General features: G+C 41.8%; 1 protein-coding gene across 1 annotated transcript in view; it reads right to left on the bottom strand.

The window, feature by feature from the left end:
* The window catches only part of ACMSD (aminocarboxymuconate semialdehyde decarboxylase), a 55,112-nt gene that overhangs the window by 13,576 nt on the left and 22,739 nt on the right, over positions 1–18,797 (bottom strand). The window contains exons 6-8 of the mRNA XM_058664196.1: positions 17,095–17,188; positions 14,315–14,410; positions 13,018–13,190 (exon numbers count right to left, since the gene is read on the bottom strand). Coding sequence (XP_058520179.1) covers positions 13,018–13,190; positions 14,315–14,410; positions 17,095–17,188 — 363 coding nt within the window. The remainder of the gene's footprint in view (positions 1–13,017; positions 13,191–14,314; positions 14,411–17,094; positions 17,189–18,797) is intronic.

Here is an 18,797-nt window from a genome sequence, read left to right as displayed (position 1 = left end):
TAGGATGACTTAGGCATATAAAAAAATACGTGGGCCTGGTGTGATGGCTCGATTGGCTAATTCTATCCTTGCAAGCACCAGGATTCCATATGGGCACCAGTTCCTGTCCTGGCTGCTCTACTTCCCATCCAGTACCCTGCTTGTGGCATGGGAAGGCAACAGAGGATAGCCCAAGGCCTTGGGACCCTGCAGTCATGTGGGAGACCCCAAATAAGAATAAATCTTTTTTTTTTTTTTTAAGAAACTATGTATGGGTTATCTGCAAATGGCATATCCTTTTATGTAAGTGACTGGAGCATCTACAGATTTTAGTATCTGTAGGGAGTTCTAGAACCAATACCCCATGAAAACTGAGTAACTATATTAGTCTTTAAATTGTTTTATTGAAAAGGCAGACATAAAGCAAGAGACACAGACAGACACAGACATAGAAATAGAGACAATAACAGAGGCAGTGGGAGAGATAGAGACTTTTCTTCTGTTAGTTCACTCATCAAGCGCTCACAACAGCAACCAGGGTGGGTCAGGCTGAAGCCAGGAGCCCTAACTCCGTGCAGGTTTCCATCATCTGTCTCAGAGTGTACGCTAGCAGGAAGTTGCTACCGGAAGTGCAGTGGGAACTCAAACCAGGCTCTCTGATATAGGACTCAGTTGTCCCAGGTGGTGACTCAAGCGCTATTGAATGCCTGCCCTGACCATGTTACTCTCAGGACCATTGTAGAAATTTTAACCAATAATTCAAAGCAACTGGCATACTTAGCTAGATTTTTCTTCTCTTTTTTCTCTTCTCTTTTATTTTCCTATCCCTCCCTTTCTTGCCCCCTTTCTCCCTCCTTTCCTTCCTCTCTCTTCCTTTCTTCTATCTTTCCTTTTCTTTTCTTCCTTCCTTCCTTTCTTTTTTTTTTAAAGATTTATTTTATTTTTATTGGAAAGTCATACATACAGAGAGGAAGGAAGACAGAGGGGAAGATCCTCTGTCCAATGATCCACTCTTCAAGTGACCGCAACGGCCGGTTCCACACCAGTCCTAAGCCAGGAGCCAGGAACTTTCTCCAGGTTTCCCACATGGGTCCAGGGTGCAAGGCCTTGGGCCGTCCTCGACTGCCTTCCCGGGCCACAAGCAGGGAGCTGGATGGGAAGTGAAGCTGCCAGGATTAGAACTGGTACCCATATGGGATCCTGGCACGTTCAAGCTGAGGACTTCAGCGGCTACGCCACTGTGCTGGGCCCCCTTCCTTCCTTCTTTTCTTCCTTCCTTCCTTCCTTTCCTCAGATTTATGTGTTTTTATTGGAAAGGCAGATTTACATAAAGAAGGAGAGACAGAAAGATCTTCCATCTGCTAGTTCACTCCCAACCTAGCTCTCCCATGGCTGGAGCTAAGACAATCTAATGCTAGGAGCCAAAACCTTCCTCCAGGTCTACTACATGGGTACAGAGGCTCAAGGACCTGGGGCATCCTCCACTGCTTTCCCCTACAAACGGAGTTGGATGGGAAGTGGAGTCACCAGGACACTAACTGACACCCATATGGAATGCTCTGCTTGGAGGTGTTGGACTGTTGAGCCACTGTGTCATCCCCTTAGCAAGATTTTCTTTTCTTCTTTTCTAAAATCCAGTCTATCAAATATTTCTGGAAAGATGTATTCTTTGAACAAGGCTTTCCAGAAAGTCTCTGCAGACAAGTTTGAAATAAAACTAACATATGCCTGTAATCAAATCGAAAAGTGCTTTAGCAAAGGTGTACGTGTGTTGGAGGAGTAAATGCTGGTAAATGCTTCAATTGATGAAACAGAGAAGTCTGACTGAAAGTAGGTTTGAATTGTTAAATATATTTAAAACACTCTAAATTTGAGCTGTTGTAAGGATAACCCTTTCATTGCCACCATAAAAAAGTTTTCCTAGGTTTTGCAAATATCTGAAGTAATGTGGGAAAGTGTGTGATACAATTTAGAGGGAGGCCATGATAGACTAACCAGTCTATTTCTTTTTTTTTTTTTTTAAAGATTTATTCATTTTATTACAGCAAGATATATACAGAGGAGAGACAGAGAGGAAGATCTTCCGTCCGATGATTCACTCCCCAAGTGAGCCGCAACGGGCCGATGCGCGCCGATCCGAAGCCGGGAACCTGGAACCTCTTCCGGGTCTCCCACGTGGGTGCAGTGTCCCAATGCATTGGGCCGTCCTCAACTGCTTTCCCAGGCCACAAGCAGGGAGCTGGATGGGAAGTGGAGCTGCCGGGATTAGAACCAGCGCCCATATGGGATCCCGGGGCTTTCAAGGCGAGGACTTTAGCCGCTAGGCCACGCCGCCGGGCCCTAACAGGTCTATTTCTAGGTTTCTGTATTCATGACTGCATGAAGCCAAGCAAATACATCTGCTGACAGAAGACCTGAAGACCTGAAGTTGTGTCTGTGAACATCTGTGCCGACAGCTGATCTTAATCTAAACTGCCTGCTTCACATTCACTGGAGATTCATTTGTCCTTATTTCTTAACCTCCTCTTGCTAAAGCTGTGTACAGTTCCAATATACAACATAATTTTGAAAAGTCCCAGGCTTATATTACATTTATCAACTTCGTTAGTATGAAATGAAATTTAGGAATTACTTTTGCCTGTATTCAAGAATTCTTCCATTTCACATCAGGCTTTCTCAGCTGTAGACACATTTTAAGAAAGGTTCTGTTTTGTTTTAATGTGGAGAAATCAAATGGTTGTAAAATTAAAATGAAAGCAATTTACCTTTTCTGGATAGATACCTAACCTGCCTGCCTTTCTAAGTTGATATTGAATGCCCATTGCAGAAAACCATGCTCACAATCTATTATTATTTCACTACAATTTCATAGCTAATGTTCACAGCTCCTCTCTCCAGGAGATGGGCTACCCACCTATGAGCATGTGATTTTTGAACTTTTCCTATGTATTGCTAACTTTTGCTTGACTTTTGATTGTAACTTGTTAGTAGTCTTACAAGGGAAAGAGAAGCAAGCATGAATGCACTAAAAGTGAAATTTTTGTTCACTGAGTTTCTTGTTCAAAGGGGCAGAGGTAGCAGCAGGGAAAATGGAGAACTGGGAAAAGATTCTTCTAGAGTTGTATGATCCTGCAGGGCAAAGGTTTTATATTCCACCGCTCACTCCCTGTCTCTACCTGATAAATGTTCAAAAAATACTTGGGTTTAAAAATGCTTTTTCTTTATTTCTGTCACTGACCATCTAATAATCATAACTGCAAATGGATTGTGTTTTAAATGGTTTCCAAGAAGACTGCTGGGTTAGGGAGTCTTAGCATATGGCTTTGGATGACTTGTCCTGTTTATCCCTGACCTGAGATATTTTAGGCTCTGTGGCATCTTACGTTCCTAAGGAACGTGTCTGATCCTGGTTCCCTAAAAGCTGAACTTTGTGTTCTTGCCTGTGTTTAAGATTTTCTTCTCTGGATCAATGTTGTGGCACAGTGGGTTAAGTTACTGTCTGCAATCCCAGCATGCCATCTGAATGCTGGATCAGATTCTGGCTACTATCTTCCAGCTCAGCCCCTTGCTAATGTGCCTGTGAGGGCAGCAAAAGATGGCTCAGGCCCGGCGCAGTAGCCTAGCGGCTGAAGTCCTCTCCTTGAACATGCCGGGATCCTATATAGGTGCTGGTTCATGTTCCAGTGGCACCGCTTCCCATCCAGCTCCCTGCTTATGGCCTGGGAAAGCAGTGGAGGACGGACCAAAGCCTTGGCACCCTGCACCCATGTGGGAGACCTGGAAGAGGCTCTGGGCTCCTGGTCTCAGATCCAGAGCACAGCTCTGGTCGTGGTTTCCGCTTGGGGAGTGAATCATTGGACGGAAGATCTTCCTCTCTGTCTCTCTTCCTCTCTGTATATCTGATTTTCCAATAAAAATAAATAAATCCTTAAAAAAATAAAAGATGGCTCAAGAGCTTGGACTCCTGCCACCAACATGAGAAACACAGATGGAACTCTGGGCTTCTAGCTTCAGTCTGGCTCAGCACAGGCTGTTACATTCATTCAGGTATAAACCAGTTCATGGAAGATCTCTTCCTGTCCCTCTTTCTCTGCAATTGCCTTTCAGGTGAAAAAAATTCTTTTAAAGACAAAGTTCTGTTCTCCAGCCTGGTGCTATGCTATAGAGGATAAAGTTGCTACCTGTAGCCTCAGCATCCCATATGGGAACCAGTGGGAGTCCCAGGTGCTCAGCTTCCAATCCAGCTCCATGATAATGCTCTTTGGAAAGTAATGGAGAATGGCCCAAGTTCTTGAGTCTCTGGTGCACACGTGGGAGACCTGGAAGTAGCTCCTGCCTCATGGTTTTGGCATGGGCCATTCTAGCCATCTGGGAAGTAAACTGGGGGATGGAAGATCTCTCTTTATGCCTCTCCTTCCTTTCAAATACATAATAACTCTTCAAAATGGATATTCTAGTCTTTTGATATGTTAGGTTCATTAGAAAATTTTTTTATTTGTCTATTTATTTATTTATTTATTTATTTAATGATATAGTACCATAGGATCTGGGATTTTCACTTCCTCCCTCCCCATTTAAAAAAATATTTCTACTAGTGTGTTAATGTAATCTTCCACAACATCTATATTTTATTTGGGCCTTTTTAAAGAAAATGTGTATTTATTTTTTTTATTTGACAGAGTTACAGAGAGAGAGAGAACAAGGGAGGGCGAGAGAGAAAGACACAGAAAGAGAGAGATCTTCCATCTGCCGATCATTCTCCAAATAGCTGCAACAACCAGAGCTGGGCGGGTCTGAAGCTGGATCAGAACTGGAGCAGGGGGACTCGACTGGCTCCCAAAAAGGATGCCAGTGCCACATGCTGAGGATTAATGTGCTATGCCACCATGCCAGCCCTGATATTTAAGTATTTCTAATGACTCTATCATGGAATAATTCTGCTGGTAGGCATTTGAGGTGCCATAGCTGCCTTTTGTGGGATCCTGAAAATGTGCTTGTTAAATAGATACTGGCTGTTTTTATTAGGCAGTAAAGCAGTGAATAACCGGGATGGCTTTTTCAGCCTCAACATTATGCTCCAACATACATTTTCCTCCCTAAAGCCACCAGCAAACAGGACACAGCTCCTTATGAGGTCAGAGTCTTACTGAGCTGGTAATAATAGTGATTACTGTTTCTGTTAGGAAAGATAAATAAACTGCTCTTCTTCTGGAATGCATTAACTCTTCACATTTCAGGTAATGCTGTAAACCTTGGATGATCTGGTTTATCAAGCAAGTTCTGATTGTGAAAGAATGTTTCATTTTTCTCCTGGAAAAGGAACAATTTGCTGTTTTCTCATCTTAGGAACATTTCCAGCAAATACAGCATAGCTTATTATACAAATTCTAGTATATCAGGGATTTGGTTTGTTCCCAGAGACATAATTTCCTAGAGAAAGAGCCAGGTTTAATCTAATTAGTGTAGAGTAAGATTAGCTTCGGATCCCTCAAATCATTAGGCAACTCAAACAATGTAATACCTTCTTTTTATAAACACTAGCGTAAGTCACAGAAATCTCTGGCATTTGTATAGTCCTTTGGCATACTATCCCATTGAGTCTTCTTGTTGACCTTACCTAGTCATCATCCTCACTTTACAGTTGTGGAAATTAAGGTTAAGAGAGGCCAATGATTTGAAATACTTTTTAAAAAATTTAATCTATTTGAAAGACAGAGGGACAGAGACATACCAGAGGAAGAAAGATCTTCCATCTGCTGATTCTTTCCTCTAATACCAGCAACTGCTAAGGTTGTGCCATGCTGGAACCAGGGGTCCAGAACTCCTTCCAGGTCTCCTACATGGGCGGCAGGGATTGTTACTACCTCTGTGACATCATCACAACCCTCTCTCCTGCATGTGAGCAGGAAACTGAAATCACAAATAGAACCAGGACTTAAACTCAGGCATGCCAGTATGAGATGTGGGCATTCCAAGTAGTGTTTTAACTGCTATAACAACTGCCCACCTGAATAGAAGTACATTGAAATGACTGCTCTAAAATCATAATAGATTCCAGTATCTTTGGCCAGTATCCTTGGTCAGAGTTTCAGGGCGTGGCTAAATTTTCCCAGTGAAGTATGACCTAATTGACCTTTAATGGACTTGTTCCCTGCCCTGGGATGGAGAGATTTTGCTTTGTTTCTTTGTGGATGTAGTCAATAGAGATTTGCTGTAATAGCTGCTTCCTCCTTTAGTCTCTGCTCAAATGTCTCACCCTTGAACGCAGTCCTCTTGCCAGCGGCATCTGGCAACATTTGGGTTCCTTCTCACACACTGGTTCTTTTTTCCTAAATTCCCCCTCAGCTGACCTGGGTTTGCTCCTGCTTCTGAGATCAGCAGCTCTTAGGAGTGTCCCCTCATCCTGGAAGAGGTAGAAAGCATGATGGTTTCTCTTCCTCCCACCCCTCTCTCAGATGTCATGTGTTTCAGTTAGGTATACTGTGTGGGTAGCAGGGGCCCAAAGACTTGGCTGTCTCCTGCTGCTTCTCCTAGGCCATTAGCTGGGAGCTGGGTCAGAAACAGAGCAGCCGGGACATTGAACCTGTGCCCGTAGGGGATGCTGCTATTGCAGGTGGCAACACTACCCTGCCGTGCCACATGGGCCCTCAGTCTTGCCATTTTGTAGTGTGTGTGTGTGAAATGTGTCTCTTTAGTTAACAATTCCTCAGATTGAGAGGAGTTGTACATTGTAAGTCTCCTCTACAAGTTCTTCTAAATGATGAAATCCTAGACTTTAAAGCCTAGGTATTATAAATGGACAAGACTTTTGAGACAGTCTTGGTGGGAGTTAGCATTTTACTTTGGTGGAAAATGAGTTTTTTTGGTGGAAGGTGGTACTTTGCAAATATGCCCTCCAATTTTTTGCTGTTTCTCCCTCTAGAAGATGGTGCCTCAAGCTGCTCTCTTCCACTAGATAAGATTTAGTGACTTGCTTCTAATGCATAAAGCATGGCAGAAGCTGTGCTACGTGGCTTCTGAGTCTAGGTCATAACAAGGATGGCCTCTGTCCTGGCACATGCCCCGTCTCGGTCTGTGTTTTTTCATCCCACTCTCTGCTTCTTTCTCAGATCACATATTCTGGGTGCAGCTCAGCTGCTGTGTTGTAAGGGTACCTAAGCAGCTCTACGGAAAGGCACTCCTAGAGAGAAAATTAGGCCTCCTGCCAACAGCTAGCACCAGTGTACCAGTCAGGGATAAAAGCCACCTTGGAACTGAGTCCTTTAGGCCTGCTTATACCCTTGGGCGACTGTAATCCTGACACTATGCCTGCAACCTCTTCAGAGACCATGAACCAGTTAAGCTGCTCCTCAATTCCTGACACAGAGACCAAGAGAGATAATATGAGTTACTTCAAGAACTGGAAGGGAAAATGAAATTAACAGTTTATTTTGCCAAAAAATTGAGAAAATCATGTGTAGTTTTAGCATATTCTGAATTTTCTATAAACTTTTTGAAATATATTTATAGATATTGGTTTTCTTAAGCTGCTACTTAGTAAGCTAATTACTTATGCAGCCATAGATTATCAGGGAGCTAGACCAAATGCTTATATAACTCTAATAGGTGGATGACTGACTTCTCCAAAAAAATTCTATGCAGATAAATTTATATATGTATAATGGATTTTCTTTGATTCTAGATAAATTTTCATATTTTCACAGTGATTAACTAAAGCATGTTACCAGAGTTCCTGCAACTACCTTTAGGTTTTCAATCTTTTAAATATCTATTTATGTATTTGAAAAAAACCAATAGAGATAGATGGAGAGAGAAATGTAGATTTTTGCCTTAAATGTCTGTGACAGGGCTAGGCTAAGCCTAGGCTTCCTACATGGATGGTAGGAGCCCAAGCCTAGCCATTTTACACTGTATCCCTAGATATATAACTTCAGGGAATTAGATTGGAAGTAGAGAATTTGGGGGACTTGGGACTTGAACCTTGAAATGGGCTGCTGACATTGAGGATTGCAGGTTATTGCACTGTGCCACAATATTGATTTTATTTATTTATGTATTTATTTTTAAAGATTTATTAATTTTTATTACAAAGTCAGATATACAGAGAGGAGGAGAGACAGAAAGAAAGATCTTCCATCCGATGATTCACTCCCCAAGTGACCGCAACGGCCGGTGCTGAGCCAACCTGAAGTCAGGAGCCAGGAGCCAGAGCTCTTCCGGGTCTCCCACATGGGTGCAGGGTCCCAAGGCCTTGGGCCATCCTTGACTGCTTTCCCAGGCCACAAGCAGGGAGCTGGATGGGAAGTGGAGCTGCTGGGATTAGAACCGGCACCCATATGGGATCCTGGCGCGTTCAAGGCGAGGACTTTAGCCATTAGGCTACTGCTCCAGGCCAATTATTTATTTTTCTTACAAAGTCAGATATACAGAGAGGAGAAGAGACAGGGAGAAAGATCTTCTGTCCAATGATTCGCTACCCAAGTGGCTGCAATGACTGGTGCTGCACTGATCCAAAAGCCAGGAGCCAGAAACTTCCTCCAGGTCTCCCACATGGGTGCAGGGTCCCAAAGCTTTGGGCCATCCTCTACTGTCTTCCCAGGCCACAAGCAGGGAGCTGGATGGGAGGTGGAGCTGCTGGGATTAGAACCGGCACCCATATGGGATCCTGGCACGTTCAAGGTGAGGACTTTAGCCACTAAGCCACCGTGCCCCACAATATTGATTTTGCAACTGTTTAAAAAGTGAGTAAACATAGATGCAGATCAGAGAATTTTAGAGCTAAAAGGGAGCCAATACATTATGTCATTTTGTCTTACTTTAGCAATAGTATAGTTTTTTAGAAATAGAGCGTTTTGGTGTTATCTCAAAATTGTTTTGATGTTTACATATCTGACATGCGATAGTATTCTATGAAGTTCATGGAGGGACTGATGTTGTGGCACATGGGGTAGGCTGCTGCTTAGAACACCTGCATTCCACACAGGAGTACCTGGGATTGGTACCTGCGTCTGATCCAGCTTCCTGCCAATGCTCCTGGGAGGCAGCAGAGCATCATGGTTAAAGTGTGTGAGCTTCTGTCACTCATGTTGGAACCAGATGGAGTTCCTGGCTCTTGGCTTTGACCTGGTCCCACTCATTTCTTGTGGGCTTTTCTCTTTCTCTGACTCTCTGACTTTCAAACAAAGACATGACAAATAAATTAATCTCTTCCTGGAAAAAGGAGATGACGAGATAACTGTATTTGAGTATAAAACATTTTGAAATCCATGTATAGTGTTTCCATCATAGGCACTTACGTGAATTCTTTGAAGTATCCTCATCAGTATGTTGATTAGTCTGTGCTATTGTTTAACATTCTGATTTTTCAAATTAACAGCTACATGTAGCTAAACAGATATTGGTCAAATGTCTTTACTGTGGAAAGCAGTCCTGTGCCCGCCTTCCAAACTGATATCCCACAAAGCAGCCCTTTATACCATCTTAATGCATCTTTTGATACTTAACTTTTATATTCCCAGATAATAAGCTTAGGCTATTCTTCTTAAGTTGTTAGCTCTTTAAGACTATTTGCTGATTTCCCATTTTGATCTTTGAGCATTTCTGTATTACCTCCCACACTGTGTATTTTCCCAATAAAATTGCAATCTTTTTGGGCCAGCATGGTGGCTCAATAGGCTAATTCTCTACTTTCAAGTGCCAGGATACCATATGGATGCCAGTTTGTGTCCCAGCTACTCTACTTCCTATCCAGTTCCCTACTTATAGCCTGGAAAAGCAGCAGAGGATGGCCCAAAGACTTAGGACTCTGTACCTGTGTGGGATACCTGGAGGAAGCTCCTGGCTTCTGGCTTCAGATTGGCTCAATTCTGGCCATTACAACCACTTGGCGAGTGAACCAGCAGATGGAATATCTTTCTCTCTATAAATCTGCCTTTCCAGGAAAAAAAATCTTTAAAAAATTACATTTTCCCTTAAACCATTTTTTTTAGTATTTACATTATTATGACTATATTCACTGCTAAGTCAAATAATACAATGATTCTCCATCCTCAAACAGATTTTACATGGTTTGAGTTCCTTAATTCCTTTTCGTTCATTTGCTTATTTTTCTGTGTGTTTACTGCATACTCGTTCCCAGTACATCAACAGATCTGATTAATATCTAGCAATAATTGTTGCCAGTTCTCATACACTCCCATGACTCCATCAGTCCCATCCTTTTCTTTCCTGCAGTTCTCTCCTCACAGCTCCATGTCCTCTTAACTCAAAGTGAAACAGGTAGCTCTCTAGTCCAGATGTCCTGCTGGGCTGTTCCTTCGCCATCCTGACTTGAAGATTGTCTTTAAAAGAAAATTTGCTCAGATGAGTAAAACCGGAATGAGGAAGCATTAATATTTTAAAGAGAATTCTGAATTATTCATGAATACTTCATCCTTGTCCTGAAATCATTGGCCTGTGAGGTCACATAAAATGAGGTCACATTTACTTGTGGTGCCCAAGTTGCAGAAGCTTAAGCCTTCACAGTTGGATCATGAGATCTGAGCTCTATCAGATTTGCAGAGTGCTCTCGGTTTTCCAGGGAGTCCACCCTGGGAGTCTACTCACATGTGATCACTAACTAGTGTGTTTGCTGGTTCCCAGACGGCACCTGCCATGTTCTTGCTATGTACTCTAGCCCCTGCTCGTGTGTGTTGCCCTGACTGCTCACTGAAACTGCTGCTCAAATCCCTCCCTGCTGATGGTATCCCTCAGAAGATGAGACAGGGTATTTTCTTCTGCTCTTTCGATTTCCAAGATTATGAGGTAGTACCAGGCTAGATAGGGGCAGAATGAGAAAGACTTTTTCCCCATTTTCACACCACTTAACCTTCTTCCCTTCTTCCATTGCTCAAAGTCTAGGGCCCACAATGTCTGCCCCAGCGTCTCTCCTGTGTAGTTTTTTCCTACATGCCTCCCCGTCATACCCCACGCAAACCAGAAACACAGCTCAATCCCAGAGTTAATCACTGAGACAATATGTAACATTTACATTCCAGTGATTTTTTTTTTAACCCAGAACACTATTTTTTCAATGAGGAACCTCTTTTTAAATTTTTTTCCATTGAACAAGCTTTAAAAAACGTGAGTTTGTAAAATATTGTAAATATTTCACTATTCTGTGTACATCTGGAAAACCCTTAAGATTTTTTTGCCTTTGAAAACCTTATATTGGGCCCGGCGGCGTGGTCTAGCGGCTAAAGTCCTCGCCTTGAAAGCCCCGGGATCCCATATGGGCGCCGGTTCTAGTCCCGGCAGCTCCACTTCCCATCCGGCTCCCTGCTTGTGGCCTGGGAAGGCAGTTGAGGACGGCCCAATGCATTGGGACCCTGCACCCACGTTGGAGACCCGGAGGAGGTTCCAGGTTCCCGGCATCGGATCGGCGCGCATCGGCCCGTTGCGGCTCACTTGGGGAGTGAAACATCGGATGGAAGATCTTCCTCTCTGTCTCTCCTCCTCTCTGTATATCTGGCTGTAATAAAATGAATAAATCTTAAAAAAAAAAAAAAGAAAACCTTATAAATTTTCAGTAGGTATATGTAAATCATAAAATATAACTTAAGTGCTAAATATTTCATACTTTTACTAGTTCACATTTGCTCTAAATATGGTTTATCTTGCTGAGTGGCATTTTCAAGGAATACTTGAAGCAAGAGGTACTACCAAGAGGGATATTAGCTGGTAAACCAAAACAGAAGTAATTATTTTATCGTGGGAGGTTAAAATATCATTGAGATAGAAATAATAGATCAATCTTCAAGGCCATGTTATTCCAGCAAGACACAGGACTTGGCACATAAAACTATCTTTCTCATCCTCCCTCATTCCCTGTCTAGTGTTCCTTCTTGGTCCTGCATGTCCCATTTTTGATGTTTTGGCTTCTTTCACATAGTGAACGAGAATTGTTGCATTAAGTTTGCCTGACTGGAAAAAAGTAGAGCCAGGATTCTAACCCAAATTAATTGAATTTCAAAACTGATAGCTTTTCCTTGCTTACTACATTGCCCATGTCATTTGGAGTAAGCTTTGAAAAGGAGCTAATCTGGGGGAAATGCCCTTTTATATGAATTATCTAATACAGCCATTATGGGAGACAGTATGAAGAATCCTCAGAGATCTGAAAATATATCTCCTATATAACACAGTCATCCTGCTCCGAGGAATTTACCTAAGTTGAGTGAGATATTTGTACCCTGATATTGCAGTTCAGTTTCACAATAACTAAGATGTGGAATCATCCCAGATGTCCATCAACTGATTACTGGATAAAGAAAATGTGAAATACTACCCAGCCATAAGAAATGAAATCCTGTCTTTTAACACAAAATGGATGCTACTAAGGACCATTATTCTTCATAAGTCAGTTTCAAAAAGACAATATTATATGTTTTCTATAATATGTGGCAGCTAATAGAGCATTCAAAAATGTATAGGAATGAAATGGTCATTTTAGGATATGATTATCATTTTTAGTCTGTGTTTATACTCCAGTATAACTATGTTCTTCCTACTTTCTAGTTGCTGAATATTATGACTAGTGGCACATTGCACGTATGAATATAGAATGGATTAAAATTATGTCTTTGCAAAAACTGATGAAGAGAGGGGAGGGAGAGAGGGAAACTGGTGAGGAACAGAATAGTGAGGGAAGTATGGTTACCTTCTTAGAACTGTGCCTTTGGAATGCATAAAATGTGTTCTATTTCTATTCATAAACTAAAAAGAAAAGCTGAAAAACTAAAAACTCTTGTCCTACATGAGTGACAAGAACCTAACTACTGACACCCTTTCAAAGTGTGTGCTAAAATGGGATGCTCGGCCAAAGGGTGGAGCAGGGTCATGAACTTAAGCACTTCAATACAGGATGTGGGCATCCCAACTGATGTCTTAACTGCTACCCCAAATGTCCCCTCCCCCCTTTTTTTGGAGACGGACCAAGAAATTTATTTTGATCCAGCAGTCTGTTGCCCCTAAGCCTCCCAAATGGCAAATGTGGCTTACCTTGCCCACAACATCTGTTAATAGCTTGAGGGATCGAGGATCATGAACCAAGGAGTCCGTGTAGAAAGAACCGAGGTATTTCTTTGGGTTAGTGGGATTGTCCTGGGCGCACAGATCTGGACGCATGCTGAAACCATGGGAGATTCTCCCCACTGTGAAGGGGAAGGCACCACCTGCAGGCAAAAACTTCTAAGGGACTGTGGTTGATTGGAGGGTATCCTTTCTAATATTATGTACTTTGCAAGGAAAAGTTACTGTAGACCAGCTGATTGATAGGGGAGACCAGGTGTGAGTAACATAGGCAGTCCTGGTTCCAAGAGCTGAGAGATGAACTAGAAGAAATGGCATTAATGCATCTGGAAATTCAGAATTGAAAAATGTATCCTTAAGAGAGAAGACAAACATTTAAACATATTTGGTGAAAGATTTCAAATATAGCACAGTTCTAAAAATAAAATATCCAGACAACTTATCCTTGAGGGGGCTATCTGAGTCATAATGACATGGCCATGAAATGTTATGTTGTGTCTGGAGGCATAAATAAAGACAGAGATCTGTAGTCACTGATGTGGAAAGATTCTTCGTTATGCTGTTGAGAAGCAAAAGTAGGTTAGTGTGCTACGTGTGTGTGAATGTGCATGTGTATGCACATGTGTATCCAAGAGTCACAGGCTCCTTTACCTGGCCCCTGCAGGTAAATTGAATTTCAGGAGTGTAAATGAATGAAATAAGCCTATCTGTATACAAGAGAGAATCTAGAGACCATTGCAAACTGGAGAGCTCATTGTCTGGAAGCATTTAAATTTAAAAAAATCTATGCAAGCCAAACTAAATTTTCCTACCAAAATGGAATTTCATCCCCAAAGCATCATGTGACTAGAAAGATGGCTGGAAGGATGTTATGGGCTGAATTACACTCCTCCAAAATTTATCCAATGAAGGCTTATGTCCTAATTTAACTGTATTTAACTGTCTTTAAGGAGGAAATTAAGGTCATATGAAATCATGAAATGACACTCCAATGGGACTAATGTCCTTACAACAAAAATAGGAAATCTTTTTCTTGTGATTCTCTATCTTCTACCCCATCCTGTGCATGCAGAGAGGAAGGGCCAAGTGGGAATACAGGATGTCCATTTGCAGACTAGGAGAAGAGCCTTCATTAAGAACCAGCCATACCAACACCTTGATCTTGAAATCCTAGCTTTCAGAATGTGAGAAAATACATTTCTATTGTAAGTCACCCAGTCTACCACGTTATGGCAGTTTGAGCTGATTAATAGAGGTGCAGTCTTACCTCCATGGGCAAAACACACTTTCAGTTTAGGAAACTTCTCAAACACTCCACCCATGATCATGGAGCAAACAGCCATGGTGGTCTCTGCCGGCATCCCTGGGACAGGAAATAGTCACAAGGGTTAGGGCTTGCAGCTTCCAACAAGACAAAGTTCAGTGATATTAATGCTGGGAAACGTCAGCTAGTGGCTGGGGAATTGTTGATGCTAAAAAATAAGGGGTTTCTGTACACCTGGCTGATTTGGTTGAATCCAGGCCATGACTCCACAAGGAAACTCATCTGAAATTTCCTATTTATCGCTACAGGGAGATTTGTCTAATGGGTAGGACAAATGAGGACCTGACATTTGTCCCAGTTCCCACTAGTTCAGCTTTGGATGTAGACCACAGTAAGTCTAGGCTAAACTTCAGCTCCTCCAGTTTTCTACCCCCTTGCTTTAACAGCTTGTTCTGTGGTCTTGAGATTCCCCTGTGAAATGGAAATAGTGTTTCAAGACAGCGTTGGAGCCTAGCAAATGAGGATGGTAGCAAAGTTCCTGGCCAGAACCTCACATTGCAGGTGCTTGATAAATATGAATTGCCTGTGTCTCCCATTTGTAAAAGGAGGATAATAACCATTAGTTCCTGGCAGGGCATTGTTCTGAGTACTCAGTAGACAGCACTTGGCGGTAAGCATTCATTAGATATTAACTCTTATCCTCGTTCTTGCCAAATCTTGCCTGCCTATTGAAACAGAGATGAAAGTAACTGAAGGAAAGTGAATTGTTTCTAGTGCTTTGTGTGCTGGAAAGAGCTGCCATGTGGGCCACATTGCCAGATGACTGCTTTTTGTACTGTGAGTCTGAGCTCTCTAACTCCCTGTGCTCTTGGAAAGCCTGTCGCCAGCTGCTCAATGGAGCTTCACTGGTACTCTGCTTCAGAGACAGAGATGTGATTGGCTTCCAAACTTTCTGGGAATTCTGGAAGCAAGATGGTTTTATAACCATGTGGGAGTGATTTGTAGACAGAAATTCCTAAAGGCTGGGGCATGGATAGCATGGCTTCCTGCTTGTCTGGTGCTTCTGCTTTCTATTATTCAAACCATAACCCCTCACTCCAGGACCCAACATTACATTTACATTGGGGATTTGATCATGGCTCTTCCCTGATGGATATCCCCCATCCCACTAAACATTCAGAATAGAATTCTGAAATTGGTCAACTTTTTTTTTTGTTTGAATTGTTGTTTACCATTTCTGCTTTCTAACCAGCATAGCTAGAAGTTCTATGAGAGTAAAGATTTTGTTCATATCTATATCCTTGGTGCTAGTACAGGACCTGGCATACCAGAGGGGATCAGTATTTATGTATTACATACATTAATGATGAAATGACTATATATTCAAATAATCTTCATTGTTCCTGTGGGAAGCTACAGTAACAATAAGCAGGCCAAAGTTAAGCAAATCAGGGTGAGAGTTTGTTTGAAGCAGGGCAGCAGTGGGCTTCTTCAGTTGTCTGTTCTTACTAATTGTCACTCAAGCGTTTGAGGGATACTTGGGCAAATACTTTGCCTTATTAAATACTTTGGTTTCCAACAGCAGTCACAGGAACATACACATGTCAGAGCAAAAGGAGCCTTATAAGGATTCCTGGTCACCTTTCACATGTTCCAGAAGGGAATTGGAGCCGAAGATGGAATTTTCTGTGAATTATACAATGAAACAAAGATCAGGCTGGAACCAGAATTTAGTGTTTTGGTTCCAATATACTGTTTCATTTAATAATTCATTGTGCTTGCTGTTTTGACTACTTCATATTTACTAATTATACTAGTTGGGTTGATGGGAGAATGCACAAAGATCTTCCCCAAAAAGAATCATCTGTGTGGGAATCTACTTTCTGTTGTGTTTGGAGATAAGGTGCCTTTTTAACTTGTAGTGTTCAAATTTTATACGTGTTTTCCATCTCTTCATTGGTCAGGACTGATGGTGAGAAATTAGATTGGCCAAATAGAAGTTTCTTTTTATTTCTTTGCCATTACCCTTCTGTGGAGCCATGACTGGATCACGTAGGAGGCAAGGGCAGAAGACAGGAGAAATTAACAGGAAAGTTGAAAGTCTGGGCTGTTTGCAATGTAAGACTTTGGATCTTTGAGTGGTGGAGGTAGATGTTCTAGCGGTAATTCCAGGGTTCTCATTTGGAAAAACTGATACTGGCAAACTTTTTTTTTTTCTCTCTTTGGGAATCTGTGAAGCAAGGTGGCTTTGGAGTCTGGAAGATCTGTGTAAATTCCATCTTTGCTTGTCTCAACTCTCCAAGATTCAGTCTCTCCATCTACAAAATGGTCTTTATAATATCAACCTCGTTGGTTAAATATAAGGATACTTCACAAAGTTCATGGAAAACTGGAATTAAAATATTTTTTTAGTGCAAAACACTTTGAATTCCATGTATATTAGTGGTCTTCCAAAAGTTCATGGGAAATGGAAAAACCATGCATAGACTTCAAAGTTTTTGTACCAAGGTAAACTCATCTTTTATATCCATAATCTGTGAACATTTTGGAAGTATCTTCATATACAATTTATTTATGATAAAGTTTACTCAAGGTCTTATTGGATTTTATTAAAATTAAATGGTTTAATAAATATAGCACATATCTGATAGAATCCACTAAATTCTTGTTGGTATTACCATCCTTTTCATTATTTGTTCTCTCTTTGACAAAATAGGATTCTGGATATGATTGGAAAACCTCAGGAGTTGATCATATGCTCTGAACTCCACACTGACACAAACCTACAAGCCAAGGGAGCCAGTATTTGGCCATGCGTCCATCCATCTGCATATCCCAGGGATGCACAAACAGGGAGCAGTTCAGCTTTTCAGCTGCCTTTAAAGAAGCAATGGGAGAGAGAAGGTTATTTGGATGAACCAACAAAAACCAGGTACTATTTTAGGGAAACTACTTTTCTCTGAGTCTGTATTGATCTGAATAATTGAACTAAAATATTTCTGACATTGACATTTATAAAAGATTCATTGGCAAACTGCTCATGCCTAAAAAAATGAAAAGCACACTCAGAATTAACAGAAGGCATTGGTGGATTTGTTACTGGGGTGGATTGATTTAATATATTGTTTGACAAAGCAGGTCACAGAAAACATCTGCCACTCACACACTGAGGCTGGGAGCAAAATGCCTAAGGATTCATTCTGCATTTGAATTTAGGGGAAACTTCCCTCCTGGTTTCTGTAGGCACAGGACTGCTGTGAGTGCAGAGTGATAGTGTAAAGTGCTCCCCCACTTCTTCCTCTTAGAAAACTGAGGCTATGGAAAGTAAGGAAGTGATGGAGTGGGGTCTGGGGTCTCAGGGCTGACTTGGGGTAGGCTGGCCACATCAGCTCTCCAGGTCATCAGAGCCCAACACTGGGTGGCAATTTCTGAGGCCTGGGCACTCATGGAGCTGTGGGAGACTACTTGGATTCCTGAAATGTGTGTCGTGAATGAGATGACTTCAGGGAAAAGAGCATGCTGTACCTCAGCCAGGCAGGTAGTGAGATGAATATCATAGGCAAGCCTGTTCCAGGGTCTTCTGAGAAATGGAAATACCATCTGGATGGAATGACCTTCATCCAACTGAGTGTTTAATTATTAGAAGTCCCCTCAGAGGGCATTGAATATTACAGTCTATCAAGATTCAAAGCAGTCTTTTCCCCAAAACCTTTTCTTTTCTTTTTTTTTTTTTTATATATTTATTATTTAACTTCAGTAATTACATTGTATTATGTGACACAATTACATAGATACTTGGGTTCTCCCCACCCCTCCCCAAACCCTCCCACCATGGTGGATTCCTCCACCTTGTTGCATAACCACAGCTCAAGTTCAGTTGAGATTCCCCCATTGCAAGCGTATACCAAACATAGAGTCCAGCATCTTATTGTCCAGTCAAGTCCAACGGCTTCTTAGGTATACCCTCTCTGGTCTGAAACCTTTTCTTTTCAAATATATGAGTACTAGGGTGCTGGAATAATTCATTTTACGTTCATACATAAATATTTGTGCTAATCAGGCTGATGCAATATGACTTGTGTAAATAAGTATTTTTTAAAATAGAAAAAGAAAAATCAGTTTTGAATTTCAGGGGACTCTGGAAGTGGCAAGCAAAGTGTCGATTGAAGATAGAACTCAACAGGTACTGAGGAGCAGAGAGATATAAGCCTCTTGAAGGAAGAGCAGCTGTTGGCATCTGACAGTGTTTGCAGTTTCGAAAGAGTATATGGACTTACTGGGAGAGTTTGGGCTTGGCAAAGATCTGTGATCATCATATCTCAGTGGGATCTGATTCTTCATGAGGATAAAACTTCATTTTGGGTCAAGTGTATTGGTGAAGCTGGTGAAACCACTGCTTGGGATAGCTGTGTGTTCTATCAGAGTCCTTAGGATTGAGTCCTGCCTTCCCTTCCAACCCAGCTTCCTGCTAATGTGTGATGGCCCA

Source organism: Ochotona princeps, chromosome 5, assembly GCF_030435755.1.
Source record: "Ochotona princeps isolate mOchPri1 chromosome 5, mOchPri1.hap1, whole genome shotgun sequence".
In the NCBI taxonomy this organism is placed as follows: domain Eukaryota; kingdom Metazoa; phylum Chordata; class Mammalia; order Lagomorpha; family Ochotonidae; genus Ochotona; species Ochotona princeps.
This window is presented reverse-complemented; position numbering and strand designations above follow the sequence as displayed.